The sequence below is a fragment of the Ranitomeya variabilis genome, chromosome 3 (genome assembly GCF_051348905.1).
Source record: "Ranitomeya variabilis isolate aRanVar5 chromosome 3, aRanVar5.hap1, whole genome shotgun sequence".
NCBI lineage: Eukaryota > Metazoa > Chordata > Amphibia > Anura > Dendrobatidae > Ranitomeya > Ranitomeya variabilis.
In genome coordinates this window covers 742,346,585-742,366,367 of record NC_135234.1, presented here as the reverse complement: position 1 = coordinate 742,366,367, position 19,783 = coordinate 742,346,585, and the positions used below count along the sequence as shown (strand labels likewise).

The window sequence follows — 19,783 nt, the reverse complement described above, 5'->3', positions numbered from 1 at the left end:
CCTAACCGTAGCCCTAATCCTAAACCTAGCCCCAACCCTAACCCTAACCCCAACCCTAACCCCAACTTTAGCCCCAACCCCAACCCTAACCCTAATTGGAAAATGGAAACACATACTTTTTTTATTTTATTTTTTCCTAACTAAAGGGGTGATAAAGGTGGGGTTATGCACAATTTTTTTTATTTTAATCACTGTGATAGGATCTCACAGTGACCAAAATAAAACGAGAGGAAGAATCTTCCTCTGCTGGCCGGCACGTCACGGCGGGAGCACTGCGCATGCGCCCGTCATTTTTTTCCCGGAGGAAGATGCCAGTGGCCAGGAGAAGAAGCAGGAGGACCCAGGGATACCGGTAAGTATAACAGGGTCCCCGATCCCCCTATTTCTCTGTCCTCTGATGTGCTGTAGTTTAAGTACCCTTAACTGCCGCCGTTAAAAGGCGTATCGGCAGTCGTTAAGGGGTTAAATGGATAACAGCAGCGTCACCTGGGGCTGATAGAGGCAGATACTGGCTGTGTGTCATGGCCATTATTTGCCATGTACAGGGTGGGTTCAGCTTCCAAGCCCGCCCCCGACTTGCTCCATACATGTATATCGAATGTCAAGGATGGGTTAAAGGAACAGTGAACAGAAAAAAAAAACCTTTGAAAAATTAACAAATATCCCAACAATTCCTCCATTAACCCCTTCCAGACATTGGTTGTATTGGTACATCCCATGTCTGGTGCTGGGGTATACAGTGGGTTCAGGAGCTGAGTCAACTCTATACATGGCGTATGCCAGATATGTTTTAGATTCCAGGATGCTTCATCCACCTGAATGCCGCTGTCAATCTCTGAAAGCAGCAGTTAAGTGGTTGATAGCAGAAGGTGACTGTTCCAACAACCATCGGCACCCCATGACATGATCCTCGGATGTCAATAGGTTTACATAGCAGTCAGGAGCGGACTGAAGACTCCGGCCTCCATTAATAGGAAATTGTCAATATATCTATATACTGCAATACAATAGTATTACTACAGTATTTCAGTATATAAAACAAGTGATGAAACAATCAATACAAAAATAGAGGAATAAAACAATAATAAAATCAACATATCTAATATTGTCGGAAAACTCCAATCTCCCAAAACAGATACCTTAATTCATTCACACATAAAGCCAGAAATAGAAAACAAACTGAAAGACTAAAAATGCAGCTTCTCAGTTACCGCATTCCCCCCCCCCCCAAAAAAAAAAGAAGAAACAATATGAATAGAAATGTCACATTGCCTTGCAATAAACAAGCCCTTGTGAATGTTTATCAATGAAAACACAAAAAGTTCCAGTTCTCAAAAATTGGAAACGTGAAATTCTTTTTACGGAGTTATGAATTTTTTTTAATCACTAATATGTAATAGTGATTTAAAAAAATAATATATAAAAGTGATTATATATATACACATATATACACACACACCATGCTGCCTTGTCATTTGTACCACACATGAATGATGTAAGAATGAAACAAAAAAAAAAAAAATTATTATTTTTTCAACATTTAACCCCACTTGGAATTTTTATCCTCACCGTTGTTATATTATTGTATATAGTATCATAAAAAACATCACTCAAAATGACAACTTGTGCAGCAAAATAAATGTCTTCATACGGCTATTTTTGGTAAAAAATAAAAAAAAATTATTGCTCTTGGAAAAAGGGAGGAAAGCATAAAAACGCAAAGAAAAAAAATTCTTTGATCGTACTTTGTTAAATATTACAGTTAAAACAGTAATTAATAAAGAAAGCTTCATTGTGTATCTGAAGCTCCACCGTGCCCTCCTCCTCACTCGCCTGTGCCTGACTTGTCTACGGCCTGCAGCAGGAGCCTCTCCCCTCTGCCAGGTCTGCAGTAGGACAGAACATGGCTGAGCCCTCCCGCAGTCCATGCAGTACTGTACCTGTAGATGCTTTTGTCTCTTGGTAAGCTCAGCTTTTTTACTGCTAAGCAATGAGCCGTACACCTGAAGGAAGGTCATGTATCGCCTTGGGGTGGCACCGTAAGCCTTGCAGGAATCGTGGATTGTCAAGAATGACTTATAGAAGTCAGACTCCCCTATGAAGACACAAAAGTGTGTAATCTATATACAATACTATATACATACAATACTGATTACATATTGTGACTTCAATCTAAACAAATCAAAGGCAACGTAAATAAGAGAAATCTACCTGTAGACTTCCTGTACTCCGTGTGCTGGCTCTTCTTGTCTTCTCGGGTTGTGTCCGAAAATAACATCTTAGGAATCTGAATAAAGACGCTCATGCATTACTCAGCGGACAAATACTCGTGATGTAGATAATGGAACATTATACGTTGTATCTGCACTGCTGTGTCACATATATAAGCCAGCAACACAAAGAATACACAAAAATTAAAGGGGAGATACCAGTGTGAGACATGTAGATCATGAGAGAAGACTGTCGGTCATTACATGTCTCACACTGGTAATGACCCTTTCACGAAAAATAAGCTCTGGAGGCAGATTCTTGGGGAGATCCATGTCCGGCCAATTGATCTTAAAAAAGCCCTTCTCCCATCAAAGTTTTTATCCTCTTAATAAATTGCAGTCATCATAACATGGCTTACAGAACTTCCGGTTGTATTAATGCAGTCAGGAGAATGGAGACGGAGGAGAAAGCCTCGGCCTACTGCATGCACACACATGATTTAGACAGTGCGCTCTCTAGGAAGTGAGCACTGTCAATCAATCGGAAGTGGAGGAAAGGCCTCAACACACGCATGAGGAGGTGTAATGGTGCACCACAGTCTCGGTCACACCAAAAATGCACGGAAGCTTCCTCGTTTGCATATTTAAAATTATTTTCTCACGCACTTTCCCAGTAACCGGTACAGTGCTAGTATGGTTGGTATAGGGGCTGTCCCCTACATCAGTATATAGCCTTAAAATGCATTTTGGGGAGGACAAACTCCCTAGTCCAAATTCTGAATAACCATATTAGAATGATTTTATCCACAACAAAAGCGTGCAAACATGGGAAGGAAACGAATAAAATCTCCATGCTGATGTCATCCTTGGTTGGATCCAAGCCCAGGATATCAATGCTGTAATGTAACAAAGCCAATCACTGCCGGCCATGGGCCAATATGCACATAATGAGCCATGCAGAGTGCCACTTATGGCTGCAGCCCAGTTTGTCCTGATGAGGAAGCTGTATACTTCGAAACGCAGTGACGAATAAACCACCTGAAATTGTATTTGACGTTTCATCTATTCTTCTACGGCAGCACAGAATAACTCATTGGTTTCTCCAGTTTTATCTCCTCGTGGGTCTGCAGCAGCCGTAAGCCTCATCAGTGGTTGTGATGTATATACAGCAGTCTCAGTGTATACTACGTGATGTGTATATAGCAGTCCCAATGTATCCTTTGAGATGTATGCAGCAGTTTTCGTGCATCCTATGTGATGTATAAACAGCAGTCTCAGAGTTACCTTTGTTATGCATATACAGCAGTCTCTGTGCCTTAAAGTATTTATTAGGTTATGATGCAATCTATTAGTTCACAGGAAGTTAGAGACTGTAAACTTGTCCATAAAAAAAAGCATGGACTGATAGGTTCCTATAAGGAAAGGTTCAGAATATACGGTTGCAAATGAGCTGGGATGAACGAATAACACTGCTAAAAAAATGGAGGTCAATTATTATTATATATCTGGAAAATATTACTAACCTTTGAAATAAAATAAACACAGTGCCTGGACACTACAGCATCTGATAACAAAATATGTAGACAGTCGTGCATCCGGTAGACATTTTACCTTCTTCATGCTCCTGTCAGACCAGCCCTCCATCCACTGGACCGAGCATTTCTTGTACAACGCTGGGTTACTCTCACAATTTAGAGTGAAATTGGCATTTGTGCAGTCCATGATGAGGACAATGTGCAGGTTCTGCAGGACTCCTGAAATGGGACAATATATTGATTTCTAATTTACTGCTACGAGATTGGATTTTATTTCACCCCAGGATAAAAATGCATAATCGTAAAAAAAAATAATAAACACCCCAAAAAGCCTATTGGCCATAAAAAAGTCAAGTCCCAGGGGTGTAATTCTGATCATGTAGCCCCCCATTTACAGAAGTCGCCATTTCACTGCCAGATTAGCTCATACAATTAGATTAAATATTTTCTAAATACCTAAATTGTATATAGCAGTGATACAAACTTCATAAACTGAATGGTCACATACGCCATAGCATGCTCACGGTGCAGTTGTATATGTTATAGCAATGTAGTCTCGCCGGTCTGCACTTGTTCATTTATTTAATTTTTGTAGATTTTTTTTTTTTTTGCAGTGTATGACAACTTCTTCCATCTATCCGAGCTAGATTTTATGTAGAGCTGCCCTTTAAATGTATAGGCCCAGGGACAGGAGAAATAATTCTGACATCACAGGCTCATATCTAGATTATTTGCATGGTCGCACACTATTTGATCAAATTTGTTCACTTACACCTTAACGATCGGTTATAAAAAATAATAAGAGTCATGATACAACATTAGCCGATCACTGGTCACAGTGGTGATTGCAGGATGTATGGAACGTCACCTGTCAAGTAGGACACCGCAAAGACTAAAAGGGACCGAGGGGCAGTTCCCATGTGTGATTGTTTTGCTATTTTTTACAATGTACAGCTTATGCTGGGGTTTTCCAAAAAGTGACCACACAAAATCATGCACCTTCTACTGACTGCAAAAAGTGAAATAATGGTATTAAAGAAAGAGAAACAGATTACGGCACTTACTAAAAGTAAAATAGGACAACAATGGTCCTGTAAATCCATCTTCAGAAGCCTGGTCCTTTAGGGGTGATAACAGCGGCTCCAGCTCCTCCAAGGTATATAAGCCGGGGACCTCGCCTGCGGAGACAGCAATAATGCAAAGTTTATAGCATTCGAAGTCAACTGCACTTTTCTATGCAAACCACAAAAAAAGCATACCCCGCAGCCTACCCCTCTCCCAAAGTAGGACGCAATAGTACACCCCACGTCAGCTCCACATGTATGGAGCGCAATCACCGACAGCAACATTTAAATGGGGCGGTTGCCAGTGTTTCCGTGGACTGGCTTTTATTACCCCGAGACACATTCGAGGTGTGCCAATGGACCGTCATGGTAGCCGAGCTGTCGTTAACATCTTAGACCTCCTGAGTCACCACCTGTGGCTGGGCTTCATAGGACATCATTTTCACTATATGCTATAAGCTAGAACAAAAATGATCAAATAGTCCCCTCAGGGGGACTTAAAAAAAAAAAAAAAAGTAAAAAAATATATACAAAAATGTTAAATATAACCACTCCCTTACCCAGTGTAAAAATAAATCAATTTGTGTCTGTAATAGTCTGATCCATCGAAACAAGTAATTAATTACCCTGTAGCTAAACACAATGTTATGCCCAACGGTGGCGCTTGTGGATTTGTGGACCCACTGTGCCACAGGGCCGGGTCTGACCAGGAAGGGGCGCAGCTAAGCAGCTACCTGGTATTCACTGGAGCTCCTGATGTTGGAGACAGTCTGGGCTGCAGGTAGACGCCAGGTACTACTACTGGCAGAGCCCGGTACTGCAGCTACTGACCCCAGGGATCAGATCCGCTGACTCCGATTTATGGCTTTGTTCAGATACACCAGTCTAGGGTACTGGATCAGGGACTGGCGACACATGGACCTGGGGATGAGGCTCAGGCACTGGCCACTAATGGGACGAGGTCCAGACACTGGCCGTTCCGGGACCAGGGGACGAGGTCCAGGCACTGGCTGCTAAGGGACCAGGAGATGAGGTCCAGGCACTGGCTGGTAAGGAACCAGGGAATGAGGTCCAGGCACTGGCCGCTATAGAACCAGGGGATGAGGTCTAGGCACTGGCTGCTCGGAACCAGGGGATGTGTCCAGGCACTGGCAGCTCCGGAACCAGGGGACGAGGCCCAGGCACTGGCCGCTACAGAACCAGGGGACGAGGTCAAGGCACTGGCCTCTCTAGGAACCAGGGGACGAGGTCCAAGGACTGGCCACTCCGGGACCAGGGAACGAGGTTCAAGCACTGGCCGCTCCAGGGCAAGGGGACGAGGGTCCAGGCACTGGTCGCTCCAGGACCAGGGGACGAGGTTCAGGCACTGGTCGCTCCGGGACCAGGGAACGAGGTTCAGGCACTGGCCGCTCTGGAACCAGGGCGAAAGGTTCAGGCACTGGCCGCTCTGGAACCAGGGCGAAAGGTTTAGGCACTGGCCGCTCTGGAACCAGGGGGAAAGGTTCAGGCACTGGCCGCTCTGGAACCAGGGGGAAAGGTTCAGGCACTGGCAGCTCTGGAACCAGGGGGAAAGGTTCAGGCACTGGCCGCTCTGGAACCAGGGGGAAAGGTTCAGGCACTGGCCGCTCTGGAACCAGGGGGAAAGGTTCAGGCACTGGCCGCTCTGGAACCAGGGGGAAAGGTTCAGGCACTGGCCGCTCTGGAACCAGGGGGAAAGGTTCAGGCACTGGCCGCTCTGGAACCAGGGGGAAAGGTTCAGGCACTGGCTGCTCTGGAACCAGGGGGAAAGGTTCAGGCACTGGCCGCTCTGGAACAAGAGGGAAAGGTTCAGGCCCTGACCGCTCCGGGACTAGGCAACTTCAGATACAGGACAGACCACATCGGGATCGGGGAACTACGGATACAGGACTGGCAACACCAGGACCAGAGAACCACAGATGCAGGACTGGCCACACCAGGAACAGGATATAACGTTCAGGGCACTGGCAGCACCGGGACCAGGGCACCTCAAAACTTACTAGCAATACACCTTACTAACTAATGATTCTACACGTTGCTTGGCAAGTCCCTAGGGGAGAGGGAGCCTTTTACACAGGATGACTCCCAGCTATTGGCAGGAAGCCATGTTGCAGGTGTACTAAGTATACTAAATGCCTCTCGGCTACAAGCTGAAAGCATATAGTATATGCGTGTACTGGGAGCGCCACGGAGACTGCGGCGTGCACACAGGAAGCAGGAGCCCGCCGGGGACCGCACCGTGGATCGAGGCGGTGATTAAGCGCCAGCAGTAGCACTACACACAAAAGAAAAAAAAATGTAAAAGTCTGAATTGTAGTTTTTCAGTCTCCACAACTCCCAATAAAAGGATCAATAAAAATATCAGATCGCCTAGCAAAAAACAAATCCACATGCAAATCCATAAATGGACAAGTAAATATGTTATGGGTCTCAGAAATGGCAACACAAACCATTTTATTCAAAAATGTAAAAAAAAAACATATATGGTAAGTTTGGTATAGGCGCAATTGTACTGAGCTGGAGAATCGTTCCTGCAGAATAAACACCATAAAGAACAAAACCCACAAAACAATGGCAGAGTTTATTTTTGGAACTGTATTGCGACACTTTGAATTTTGCATATTGTGTGGTAAACGTAAATGGTCTTTACCAAAGGGGAGTGGCTTACAGGATCTCTGGGGGGGGCGAGGGTCTTATTGCTGCTTTGTAAGCCACACCGCCTTGGAAAAGACCATACAGGTTAGCAACACACAAAAAATCTGGAATCGTACCACGGATATAAAAACAAACAGTGGTCGACTGAGGGGGCTGTACTGCAGCGCTCACTGCATGTGTCGGGGGACACTCACTGGGCAGCGGGATTAAGCAACACAGGAACGATTTTTCCACTTAAACCAGTCCAGCGGTTTATTAAACACTTCATAAACCACTGTAGGCCACGTTACACATCACAGACCTAGCACACAGTCCACTTCAACTGCAGTTATGTCCGCACAGTTCACTAACTGACCCTCGTCAGTGCACACAGTCTCCCATGCTCTGGGTTACCTGCTTGGCAGCGTTGGAGGCTTCATGGGCTGGCATCACATGGGTCCTGACTTCCAGGGAAGCTGCCTTACTGGGATCACTGACCCGTACTATGACTTGCTTGATAAGCTCACATCCGTCAGTTCCAGACCCTCAGAAGGACGGTAGCTTCCCCCAACACAGATGGCTGTCATGGACGTCCTGACTTCCAGGGAAGCTGCCTTACTGGGATCACTGACCCGTCCTATGACTTGCTTTACAAGCTCAAACTCCATCAGTTCCAGACCCTCAGTAGCTTCCCCCAACACAGATAGCCATCACAGACTCTGCAGGCACATGCCTCCTCCATGTGCCTTCCAGGAAAACCTGTACACTTGCAGGACCTTCCAACACAGAGACCTGTACTATGCAGGATCTTCCAACACAGACCTGTACTATGCAGGACCTTCCAACACAGAGACCTGTACTATGCAGGATCTTCCAACACAGACCTGTACTATGCAGGACCTTCCAACACAGAGACCTGTACTATGCAGGACCTTCCAACACAGAGACCTGTACTATGCAGGATCTTCCAACACAGACCTGTACTATGCAGGACCTTCCAACACAGAGACCTGTACTATGCAGGACCTTCCAACACAGAGACCTGTACTATGCAGGACCTTCCAACACAGAGACCTGTACTATGCAGGACCTTCCAACACAGAGACCTGTACTATGCAGGACATTCCAACACAGAGACCTGTACTATGCAGGACCTTCCAACACAGAGACCTGTACTATGCAGGACCTTCCAACACAGAGACCTGTACTATGCAGGACATTCCAACACAGAGACCTGTACTATGCAGGACCTTCCAACACAGAGACCTGTACTATGCAGGACCTTCCAACACAGAGACCTGTACTATGCAGGACATTCCAACACAGAGACCTGTACTATGCAGGACCTTCCAACACAGAGACCTGTACTATGCAGGACCTTCCAACACAGAGACCTGTACTATGCAGGACCTTCCAACACAGAGACCTGTACTATGCAGGACCTTCCAACACAGAGACCTGTACTATGCAGGACCTTCCAACACAGAGACCTGTACTATGCAGGACCTTCCAACACAGAGACCTGTACTATCCAAGACCTTCCAACACAGAGACCTGTACTATGCAAGACCTTCCAACACAGAGACCTGTACTATGCAGGACCTTCCAACACAGAGACCTGTACTATGCAGGACCTTCCAACACAGAGACCTGTACTATGCAGGACCTTCCAACACAGATACCTGTACTATGCAGGACCTTTCAACACAGAGACCTGTACTATGCAGGACCTTTCAACACAGAGACGAGACCTGTACTATGCAGGACCTTCCAACACAGAGACCTGTACTATCCAAGACCTTCCAACACAGAGACCTGTACTATGCAGGACTTTCCAACACAGAGACCTGTACTATGCAGGACCTTCCAACACAGAGACCTGTGTACTATGCAGGACCGTCCAACACAGAGACCTGTACTATGCAGGACCTTTCAACACCGAGACCTGTACTATCCAAGACCTTCCAACACAGAGACCATGTGACCAAACCACAGTCTCAGACACACCCATTGATGGGAGGTGTGTGGTTATCCAGACCCACCCATCTCTAAGACTAAAACTGCAAGCCCAGCCCCTTAAACACTAAGCAAGGCTCGTGGAACTATGAGTTCCAGAGAAACATTCCAGGCTTACAGCGCAGAAGACCTCCTCCTCTGCGACACATACCGGCCATTCACAACAACGCCGGTCACTGCCTCACAGGGTGTAGTGTATAATAACAGAAGAAGAGGGAAAAATGACCACTTTTGACTTGATGCCAGGTCCTCTTTAAGTAAGAAAATAAAAACTGTCCCCAAAAGTGGAGCACCCTTTTAAGTAGCCCATATAAACAAATACAAAACCCTACATTTTTTATTAAAATAAATGGCAATACAATGTTGCCGGCCATTAGCATGCACCTGGCAGATGAGCGTACCTGATGATCGATGAGCGTACCTGACGATAGATGAGAGTACCCAATGACCGATGAGCGTACCTGACGATAGATGAGCGTACCTGATGACCGATGAGCGTACCTGACGATAGATGAGCGTACCTGATGACAGCAGGCTGTTGATCATCTCTAGGAACGTTGGATGGACAAAGTGATAATCCTCGAGCAGCAGAACTACTTGCTGTCCTTCGATGCCCGCCATCTGCATGACCTGGAGGCAAGGGAACCCCGATTACATCACGGAGACAGGGATGACAACAGCTCGCTCATGTGTAATGCTGGAGATCTAGAGAAGACAACTGCCCTGCCTGAGGACTCATAGTGGACATCACTGCCATCTTTGGTCCTGGGCTACAGATCTGATGGACTACACACAGCAAACACTATACATTTTGCCCAGGATGATGGGAAGGCTGTCAGCTCACTGTCTGCCGTATGTGTATTTTTTTGTTTTGTTTTATTTTTAATGGGCAAAAGGAAGGTGATTCGAACTTTTTTGATTTTTTATATTTTTAAAAACTTTTTTTTTCTTCTTTACTTCTTACAGTATTTAAAAGTCCCCTTGAAGCGGTCATGGTCCAATCGCTTGTGCTATACATAGCAGGGCTTCAGCAATGCTATGTATAGCTAAAATCATGACATCCAAGGGCCAGCGTTCATCGGCAGATCCCTGGCTGTGATAACAATCCATTGGCGCCCACGAATCATGCCACAGGAGCATTGATGGGTGGGAGGAACGACGCGCTCCCCGCCAGCATGCGTTAAATGCAGCTGTCAGAGATTGACAGTGGGACTGAACAGATTAACAGCCGTGGGTGGAGAGGCGAATTCGCCATGACGTTAGCGCTGCAGACAATAACTGAGATCGGAAGCGGCAGCGGAGGAGACTCAGCGAAGGCCCCAGGGAGAGCAAGTAAAGGATGGCTTGCTTTTCGAAACACAAAATGTGCCTGGAGATAGGAGTTTTCAGAAACCAGAAACTCTTTTAAAGGAGAGTGCTAAACTGGGATAGGGAGGCCACAAGAGAATGGGATCCCAGCCACCGGAGGATAGGGTCTCTGCCGCCAGTGGATGGGGTCTCTGCCGCCGGTGGATGGGGTCTCTGCGGCTGGTGGATGGGGTCTCTGCTGTCTCTGCTGCCGGAGGATAGGGTCTCTGCCGCCGGCGGATGGGGTCTCTGCCGCCGGTGGATGGGGTCTGTGCCGCCGGTGGATGGGGTCCCTGCCGCCGGTGGATGGGGTCCCTGCCGCCGGTGGATGGGGTCCCTGCCGCCGGTGGATGGGGTCCCTGCCGCCGGTGGATGGGGTCCCTGCCGCCGGTGGATGGGGTCCCTGCCGCCGGTGGATGGGGTCCCTGCCGCCGGTGGATGGGGTCCCTGCCGCCGGTGGATGGGGTCCCTGCCGCCGGTGGATGGGGTCCCTGCCGCCGGTGGATGGGGTCCCTGCCGCCGGTGGATGGGGTCTCTGCCGCCGGTGGATGGGGTCCCTGCCCCCGGTGGATGGGGTCCCTGCCACCGGTGGTTGGGGTCTCCGCCGCCGGTGGTTGGGGTCTCCGCCGCCGGTGGACGGGATCTCTGTTGGCACCTACGGGAAGTAGCATTGCTAATCTAAAGCCAGTTCAGTAGCTGCCTGGAATGCACTTTCCCTTCCGCTTCCATAGACATTAGTTTGCACATGGATTATTAGCAGTTGTCTTCTACGAAATCTCTTTGTTAAAATTCCCCATGTCTATTTCAGCAAATTCTAGATACTTCATAAGACACTTCTGGAGCAACTTCTCTATTGCTCCTCTCATATTCCTCCTGGAAATTTGAGAATGACCATCTCGGTGTTTCTGTGTCACCACATAGTCTGACACTGTCCAATCAGTGCAGAGAGACACACTCTACGACACACCCATTTGTCAATGTAGGAAAAAAATACAAAAAGGAACTGTACAATACAAAATTATATTTAAAAAAAACAATGTTCCAAAATAATTTTTCCTTTATGGGGTCTACAAGCCTTTCCTATGAATGACCAGTCAGGAGAGAAGGCAGCTCCTCTTTAATTCAGGTCAATTAGTGACTTATCTACCAGATACAAGATGGAAACTAACATGAATGCCATCCACTTCTCCTTCAATCAAATCGCATCAAATCCGGTCTTGTCTCCTAAAATATTTAATTGTCCTTATCACAGACAATAATTCACAAATATCTCTGATATAGAGTAAGGATGGGACGCTCTACTCAAAGCCAGATGGAAGATGGCTTCTAGTCTGGGACCAAAACAGGGGCGAAATAAAGACGAGACTGAGGGATTTTGTGACACTGTGAGGTCTCAATTCTTCCTTTGGATTTGGTGATGAGATGACGTTGGCTTACCTGCTTTAGGTCGTTCTTGAAGTGTTTAAGTTCATATCCCCTGGAGATTTTGGGGGTGAAGAGCGTCGCTCCATGCATGTGGGTGACGAGAGAAGTGACCGTTCTACGGCCGACACCGCTCCGCCCTGCCAGGAGAAGGGATCCACCGGGAAAGCTCAGCACGCGATCTACACGAGACATGAAATCCAGAACTTCGTGGAACAAGAGAATGTCCAACTCTCGGTTATCGCGGCTGAACTGTATAACACCCTGAAAAAAAATATTACAGATATGAAGAATGAAAGGTTTGACTACAAGAGACTAGTGATGAGCGAACATGCTGGGATAAGGTGTTATCTGAGCATGCTCGGGAGCTAACCGAGTGACTTCAGCGTGCTCAAAAAATATGTTCAAGTCTCCGCGGCTGTTCGACAGCCGCAACACATGCATGGATTGCCTGTTTGTTAGGCAACATCTTATTAGAACACTCTCGCTCATCGCTCCAAGAGACGTGTCAGGAGAGTTGCAGGATAGCGGGAACATCAAAAGTGACAGGAGACGAAATGATAAAACTTTTCTCAAATGCATGTCATTAGTCAATGTGACGGCTTCATTATCACAGGGGCACAGGTCTGTCTTTCATTTTACTGACAGAAAGGGGATCCGATTGTTATTCCTTTGATGCTGTGTACAAAGAGGATCCCACATCTGGCAGGATTTGTTTTGTTTTTTTCAGAGTCTATTTACCCATTTTCTTCATAAATTTACCAAAAGAGAATTAAAAAAATGATTAATTCACTGATGCATGACAACGCAAATCAAACTGATCTCTGCACATGCCAGGAGCCTGAGCTTTACTACATAAAGAACTTTGCTGTGCACATGTCCCCAAGATAAAGGAGGAGGACACAGCTGCTTCTAAAGGGTAAATAATTAAAAGGATTGCAAAGCTGTTTATAAAGGGTTAATCTGCAAAAGAAGGAATTAGTTGTCTACAAATGGTTAATCTGATTCCCTCACTACATCCTATTCACAGGCGGACAGTCCCTGCTACAGCACAGAGGAGAAGCGGTGATCGGATTTTCCTCAGTCACTGTTCCTCTTCCTCCTCCTGCTACTCCAAAGTACACAGGAATCCATCTTACGTCTATTCTTACATAACTGCATCCAGCATAAAGAATAATAGCAGCACAGATCTCCCGTGTTTGAAAAATTCATACCTTCACACTCCCCCCCAAAATACAGGGGTATCTCAGCCTCCCTTTCTTAAATTGCTATGGATATTATCACTAATTAAGACATGATTTTATTTAATTTTATATATTTGAGCACGTTTCTATTTTTCAGTCTTCTTTCCTTTTACCAATAACTGCTGCAACAGCCTGTTCCTTCACAAAGGTCACTATTCTTTTCTGGAACGTTACTGTTTCCCACTGACGCACCTTCTTAATAACATCTTTAAAGTCAGCGGAGTTCAGCTTTCCGATGGGCCGTCCATGAGAGGGTAGGGCCTGTCCAGGAGCGAGCACTGATCCGGCCTCATGCAGTGCTCCCCAAGTTACATAGAAGAGGTCTAAAAAAAAAAAAAAATGCTGTATATTAAAACATTTTTTATACAAAAAATAAAGCAGTGCTGCAGTATCAAGCACGTCACAAAGAAAGCAGGAGCGGGTTCTGTTTAGGATATGGCTTATAAAGAAATAGCAATTCTGCTTCTCGTCTTTTAGACTTCCACTTTTTGCTGATCCTCTGTTGTTCCTCAATGAATTCACTAAGACTAAGGGCGTCTACACGCCAGAAACGTGTCAGATGTTTTCTATGGAATACACGCAGTAATACGGCATCCTGTTTTTTAATCAAGATGTATAAAAACATCCAAATTTTATTCCAAGGAATTGGGATGTGCAGCTTTCTCGCCTTTATCCTCTAATCTTTGCTAGATCTTAATAATGGCATAAAAAAGATGAACAATTTTCTAATATAAATTTTAAGATCTCTGCTTGCAGTTGTCTAATTTAGACCATTGTTACATATGGCAGTAATGATAAGGGGTAGAGGCTTGTGCCCCAATAAAAATGATACTTTTTTGATGGGTCTGTCATGAGAAATCTTGGGTAGAAGAATATGCAAATCAGGTTGCAAGTGCACTAAGGGTGTGTCAGTGCACTTGGACTTCATTTTCTAAGTGCACTGACACGCCCACAGTGGACATCCAGCCTGATTTGCATGTAGCTTCTAAGATGGATTTCTCACGCCCAATTTTTTTTTGTATTTTTATTGTGTGACAAGCCTCACTACAGACATGCTGACGGGTTCCCTATACCTTCCAGTGGATACAAACCTGGCCTGGCCACATAATGATCTCACAGTATTGCAATGTGCACCTGCATGTCCACTGTAAAACAGACATGTATCCCTTTGGAGGATTCTACTCACTGACTGCAAGCAGAGATCTTGCGATTTTGACAAATTGATATAGAAAAAAAATAATGGGGGAATAGACTTGCATGTCAGATATCAGTAGAGGCTCGTAACTTAAGGAGCAGGATAATGCCGCCATTGTCTCTGGCGAGGAATCCCCACCTGCCATGTGGTCCAGCACATCCGAGCCCCAGTCTCCTTGCAGCACGGACAATAAAATATTGTCAAAGACGTTCAGCTCTTTGGAGGTGACAATCCTGTCGCGAAACAATCTGCGAGCTTCATAGGCCACGACTTCCAGGACATTGTCTTGAGGTTGTTGTGACGACCCTTAGGGGTAAGAGAACAAACTATTAGAGCAAGTTGTTGATATAACAAACAGACTGTAATAGGCTGGAAAAGCCAAAGACTCACCATTTATAGAGAGGAAGAAGGATACAGCGAAGATAAAAGAGGAGAAGATTAGAAACGGGAATGAAATATTTATCAAATCAAACAAAATCACAAAATATTCCAAAATATACAATATATAAAGTGCTACAAGTGTTATGAATGTAACACACACGCACAGGTAACGGAAAAAGGAAAGACTTACTACAGGGAGACACCGCACCTACACCCGACTGGTCCCTGTACAGACTAGAAAGACCCTAACCACAGAACCCAAAAACACCACCTCGGACCTGGCTCCCTAGAAGGCAATCAAGGGCTTTCTCATAAAGCCCGAGAAACCAAAAGGGAGGCCGCAACACACTGCCAACAAGAGAAAGGGAAAATCTTCTGGCAGATAGGAAAACCCAAGGTGAGATAATTAAAACATTTTCATATAAAGTATAGAGGCAAAGCCAAAAATAAAACGGAAAAAAATAACCTCCCGGAAACCTAAAGAGGTGAAAGTAAGAGGAACTGGCAAGAAAAAAAACAGATTCACTGCAGGAATTCAACTGGTGTTTACCATGCAAGGTAAACCCCTTGGAGGAAGGCCTAGAACTTCTAAAACCAAGTACACCTAGAGGTATAGCCAGCAAGGAAGTGCAGTGAAGGGTGAACATATAAAACCCAACCCAGAATGTGATAGGGCAGACCAAAACGGGAAAATGGAAAACAACTGGGAAAGAGCGAACAAAGAAGGGGGAACAAAGACATTTCAAACCATCAGCATTTGGACAGGGATTAAAGGCAATGTCTCAGCTGACAGAGGAACTGACCACGGAGAAAAAGGTCAGAGGATTGAATCCCCAAACCGAGCTATGACAAGATCTACATTACTGCCTAAACTTATCTGCATATCTCCTCCATAGCAGGACTGTGAATAGCTATGTAAACCACATTCCAAGATGTGCACTTTTTTATTTTTTTAATTTCGATTGAATTTTTAGGGCATTTTAGTTTCAATAAAAAATAAACACATAGCTTAGCATTTATTTAGAAAAATTTCAGCAGGCCCACAGCCACCACTAGTGGGAGCTCACATGTCTACTGCATCACCTGCAGTGATTTCTCCCTAGTAGTGGCTTCCAGAAAATGGTTCTGTAATTGGCATCTGTCACCAGCTTTTTGTTAACCCATATGAGAGCAGCATAATGTAGAGGCAGAGATACCAATTCCAACAATGTGTCACTTACTGGGCTGCTAGCTTGTTTTGATAACATGACTGTTTTCACTGCTGGAGATCTAGCAGTTCTCTGAATGCTGAGCTCTGTATAACCCCGGCTCCACCACTGATTTTTGTGTACATTGTACATAGCCGGAAAGCTGCTCATTACTGGAAGGGCAGGGCTATACAGAGCATAAGAGTTTGGAGGACTACCTGACAGCAGGTTTACTAGTTTTCAAGTGATACTCTATAGTAGGTACAGCTGTGATTTTATCAAAACTACAGCAAGCAGCCCAGTAAGTGACACATCGATGGAATCAGAGTCTCTGTCTCTACATCATGCTGATCTCAGGTAACAAAAACATGGTGATATTCCCTATAAGAGGCAGGTGATTTACCAGGGGCATTACAAGGGACATGCTGGAAAATTGGCAGTGAAAACAAAATGCATGTTCTGATAGACGATCAGAGAGGGTTCTGACAATGGTACCACCCATGCAAGTAGAAAATCCAGAACAGGGTAGAGGTTGATATTTAGTGTGAAGACCAGACGGCTAAGTTAATTAATACATCCAATTAGACCAAAAAGATTAATTCAGACTCGACTCCTTAAGTTAGACTCAAACACTACACCTTTAAAATTAAATCAGACTCTAATCAAGACCCCTAATACTATTTATACCCATAAATCAAGTCCCAGGCTTGGTCCCAAAATGAATCGGACTCCTAAATCTACCATTCCAAAACATGGGTGGAATTCATTCCGATCACATACCAGAATGCTAAAATTATAAGAGATGAGACCACATCCGACCCCGGAATCCAGATCAGTAAAAAAAAAAAAAAAGTAAGAGAAGTAAATATTTATGTTCGGTGTATAGACAATGAATATCTCCGGGATGAACGTATAGATTGATCATGACTGAATAAAACAAATTATGCTCAGAGTTTGAGAAATAGATATGATTTCCTAATGGCAAAATTAAATAAATAAAAGTAACGTTAAAGGGGTTATCCAGGTTTTTTTCCTGTTCTGCAATGATTTTTTTCTGGCTCATGCAGTGATTCTCCTGCTTTCTTTAACAGAGCAGCTCCTTCTCTTCGGCTCTACCTGCGTCACGCTGGCTCCCCGCGGTTAGGCAGTGGGGAGCTGGTTGTCCATTAGCATGATATCGGCAGTGACGCCCCGTCGACAGTGCAGAAAGGAAGAAACTGCTCTATGGCTGTGACGTCACCAGAAGCAGGAGCGGTCTGAGCCGGCTCTGAACCAGTAGAGATCAGTGCCGGGCAGAACAGGCAGGGAGTTAGCAACTATCTATCTGTAAGTTCTTAGCAGTATAGGAAAAAATAACCAAAGTCCCAGATAAACTCTGTAAACACAGAAAATAAATAAATAAGATCCTGGCAGTTCCTCTCAATCTGCTTTCTTATCCCATCTTGCCCAATATTACAACTAAAAATCGCTAAGAAACAAAACAAGCTAATAACATATAACTAAATCTAAATAGAACTGTTCTGAATGTCTCCCTGGAGATCAGCCATGTTCCTCCTAACTGTCTTGTGTCTGGCAGTAAGACAACCAGCTGCAGCAGGAGCCTCTCCCCCTGCTCTGCTGCCTGCAGTACAAATGATGGTGAAGCCCTGGCCCTAAGCCAAGCTCCACTGACCTCAGTGATACCCCAGTACAGGTGAGCTGGGGAATTAAAGCAGACGAAAAAGGAAATTTAGAATAATGCTTGCGCCAATTTGTATACTCAAATTGACACATTTCATTGTTGCAAAAGCCTAAATCAAAAATTTCCAATGTTTAATGCCACAAATTACACTAGTTTTAGAACCCAAGCCAAAATGCTAAAGTGATGAGTAAAAGAGAAGGGGGCGGGGTGTGATTAACTTTTTGGCCTGAAGTATGTGACTAACTTTTTGGCCGGAAGTATGACAGCAGCAAGAAAAGTCTGAATCTGATTTGTCTGCAAAGCTGAAGAGCTATGGTAGATCTGAAGCCTCTGTCACTCCAGCTCTATTCCCTGCCCAGCGCTGCCTCCTCCTGCATGACTGACGGCTCCTTTCATTGAAGCCACAGGCATAGAGGCCGTCAGTCAAGCAACAGCAGGTGGAGGCCGCAGAGGGCAGGGAAACAAAGCCGGGATGACGGAGGCTTGGGGAGAGTTTCCATGAGCCGAAAGCACTTCAGCCTCATTTGCATATCTATTTCTCAATAACGAAGGAATGGACCGGTCATGTAAAGTTGTTCCTGGACTTGTCTTTAAAAGAGCTACATGCACATATCAATAGTTTTGGGGGGTGAAATCCTGCTGACAGATTACCCTTAGACCTGATGAACCCAGGGTATTAACTTTGAAAATTTATGCCAGAGCTGTATAATACTGATATTAAAATGAGCCAATGATTGTGCCGTCTTTCAGATATGAATTATCAACATAAGAAGACTAGCCTCATCAGATCTAAGAGATCTATGCAGTTATGTACGCTTTGGGATCGTGAAGTCTTTTGACAGGTCTGCTAGATAAGAACACGCAGACAGGACATTATGGCACACAATGGAATGTATAAAGTAGAGGCATACAATAAAAGAGAAATAAAATTACCTCCAGATAAGTCGTATCTAAACAGACCGAGGATCCACTGAGTGAGGATACACGGTGTAAACAGATAATGGCTGTGGTCGTCAACGGAGAACTTCATCCGAACCTGCAGAGAAAATGAAGAACTCAGTAAGATTATAACTTCGTGTTTACCGTAAGCCAGAAAACCTGCAGCGTGTGTGTGCAACACCTGCCGCTATTACACATCTCTGAGCTTACCCTAGTACTTAGGAGAATGGTTCATTATACCGAACTATGACCAGGGTCGGTCCCGGAGACACATTGCGCTGTGCCTCTGTACCGTTACCCCCCAAAAAACAAAGCGCTCCCCTTCATAAGAGCCAGAGCCAACCCTGCGACATCAGGTGTAGGACATTTCTTCTGGTTATCCTTGTATGTAATGGTTTATATTTATGTATTGTTTTGCTCCATTTTGTAACATCTTTGAATATTTTATAATCACTGCCTACTTTTTGGATTAAACATATAAAATGTAATCGCTTTATTCACCTGAAGTAATACACCATCTGTAACGGGTGAGCAATCGGCCTGCATAAACGACTGGTGGTGGAAGCTATATAGGCCTGGCCAAAAGTGTTGGCACCCTTGAAATTGTTCCAGAAAATAAAGGTATTTTTCCCAGAAAATTATTGCAATTACACATGTTTTGTTATACACAGGTTTATTTCCTTTGTGTTTATTGGAACAAAACGAAAAAAAAGAGGGAAAAAAAAGGGAAATTGGACACATTTCACACAAAACACGAAAATTGTCGGCACCCTCAATTTAATATTTGGTTGCACAACCTTTGGAATAAATAACTGCAATCGATCGCTTCCTATAACCATCAACAAGCTTCTTACACCTCTCAACTGGAATTTCGGACCTCTCATCTTTTGCAAACTGCTCCAGGTCTCTC

The 19,783-nt window shown here is 44.9% G+C and overlaps 1 protein-coding gene across 6 annotated transcripts in view; it reads right to left on the bottom strand.

Moving 5' to 3' along the window:
• The window catches only part of DYNC2H1 (dynein cytoplasmic 2 heavy chain 1), a 491,577-nt gene that overhangs the window by 313,767 nt on the left and 158,027 nt on the right, over positions 1-19,783 (bottom strand). For 5 of the 6 annotated variants that reach the window (XM_077298509.1, XM_077298507.1, XM_077298508.1 and 2 more), the window contains 9 exons: positions 18,868-18,970; positions 14,824-14,991; positions 13,683-13,813; positions 12,262-12,510; positions 9,999-10,107; positions 4,810-4,923; positions 3,822-3,964; positions 2,212-2,287; positions 1,941-2,095 (listed from right to left, as the gene is read on the bottom strand). In XM_077298509.1, the coding sequence (XP_077154624.1) occupies positions 1,941-2,095; positions 2,212-2,287; positions 3,822-3,964; positions 4,810-4,923; positions 9,999-10,107; positions 12,262-12,510; positions 13,683-13,813; positions 14,824-14,991; positions 18,868-18,970 (1,248 nt within the window). The remainder of the gene's footprint in view (positions 1-1,940; positions 2,096-2,211; positions 2,288-3,821; positions 3,965-4,809; positions 4,924-9,998; positions 10,108-12,261; positions 12,511-13,682; positions 13,814-14,823; positions 14,992-18,867; positions 18,971-19,783) is intronic. The other variant, XM_077298510.1, reaches the window with a different exon arrangement.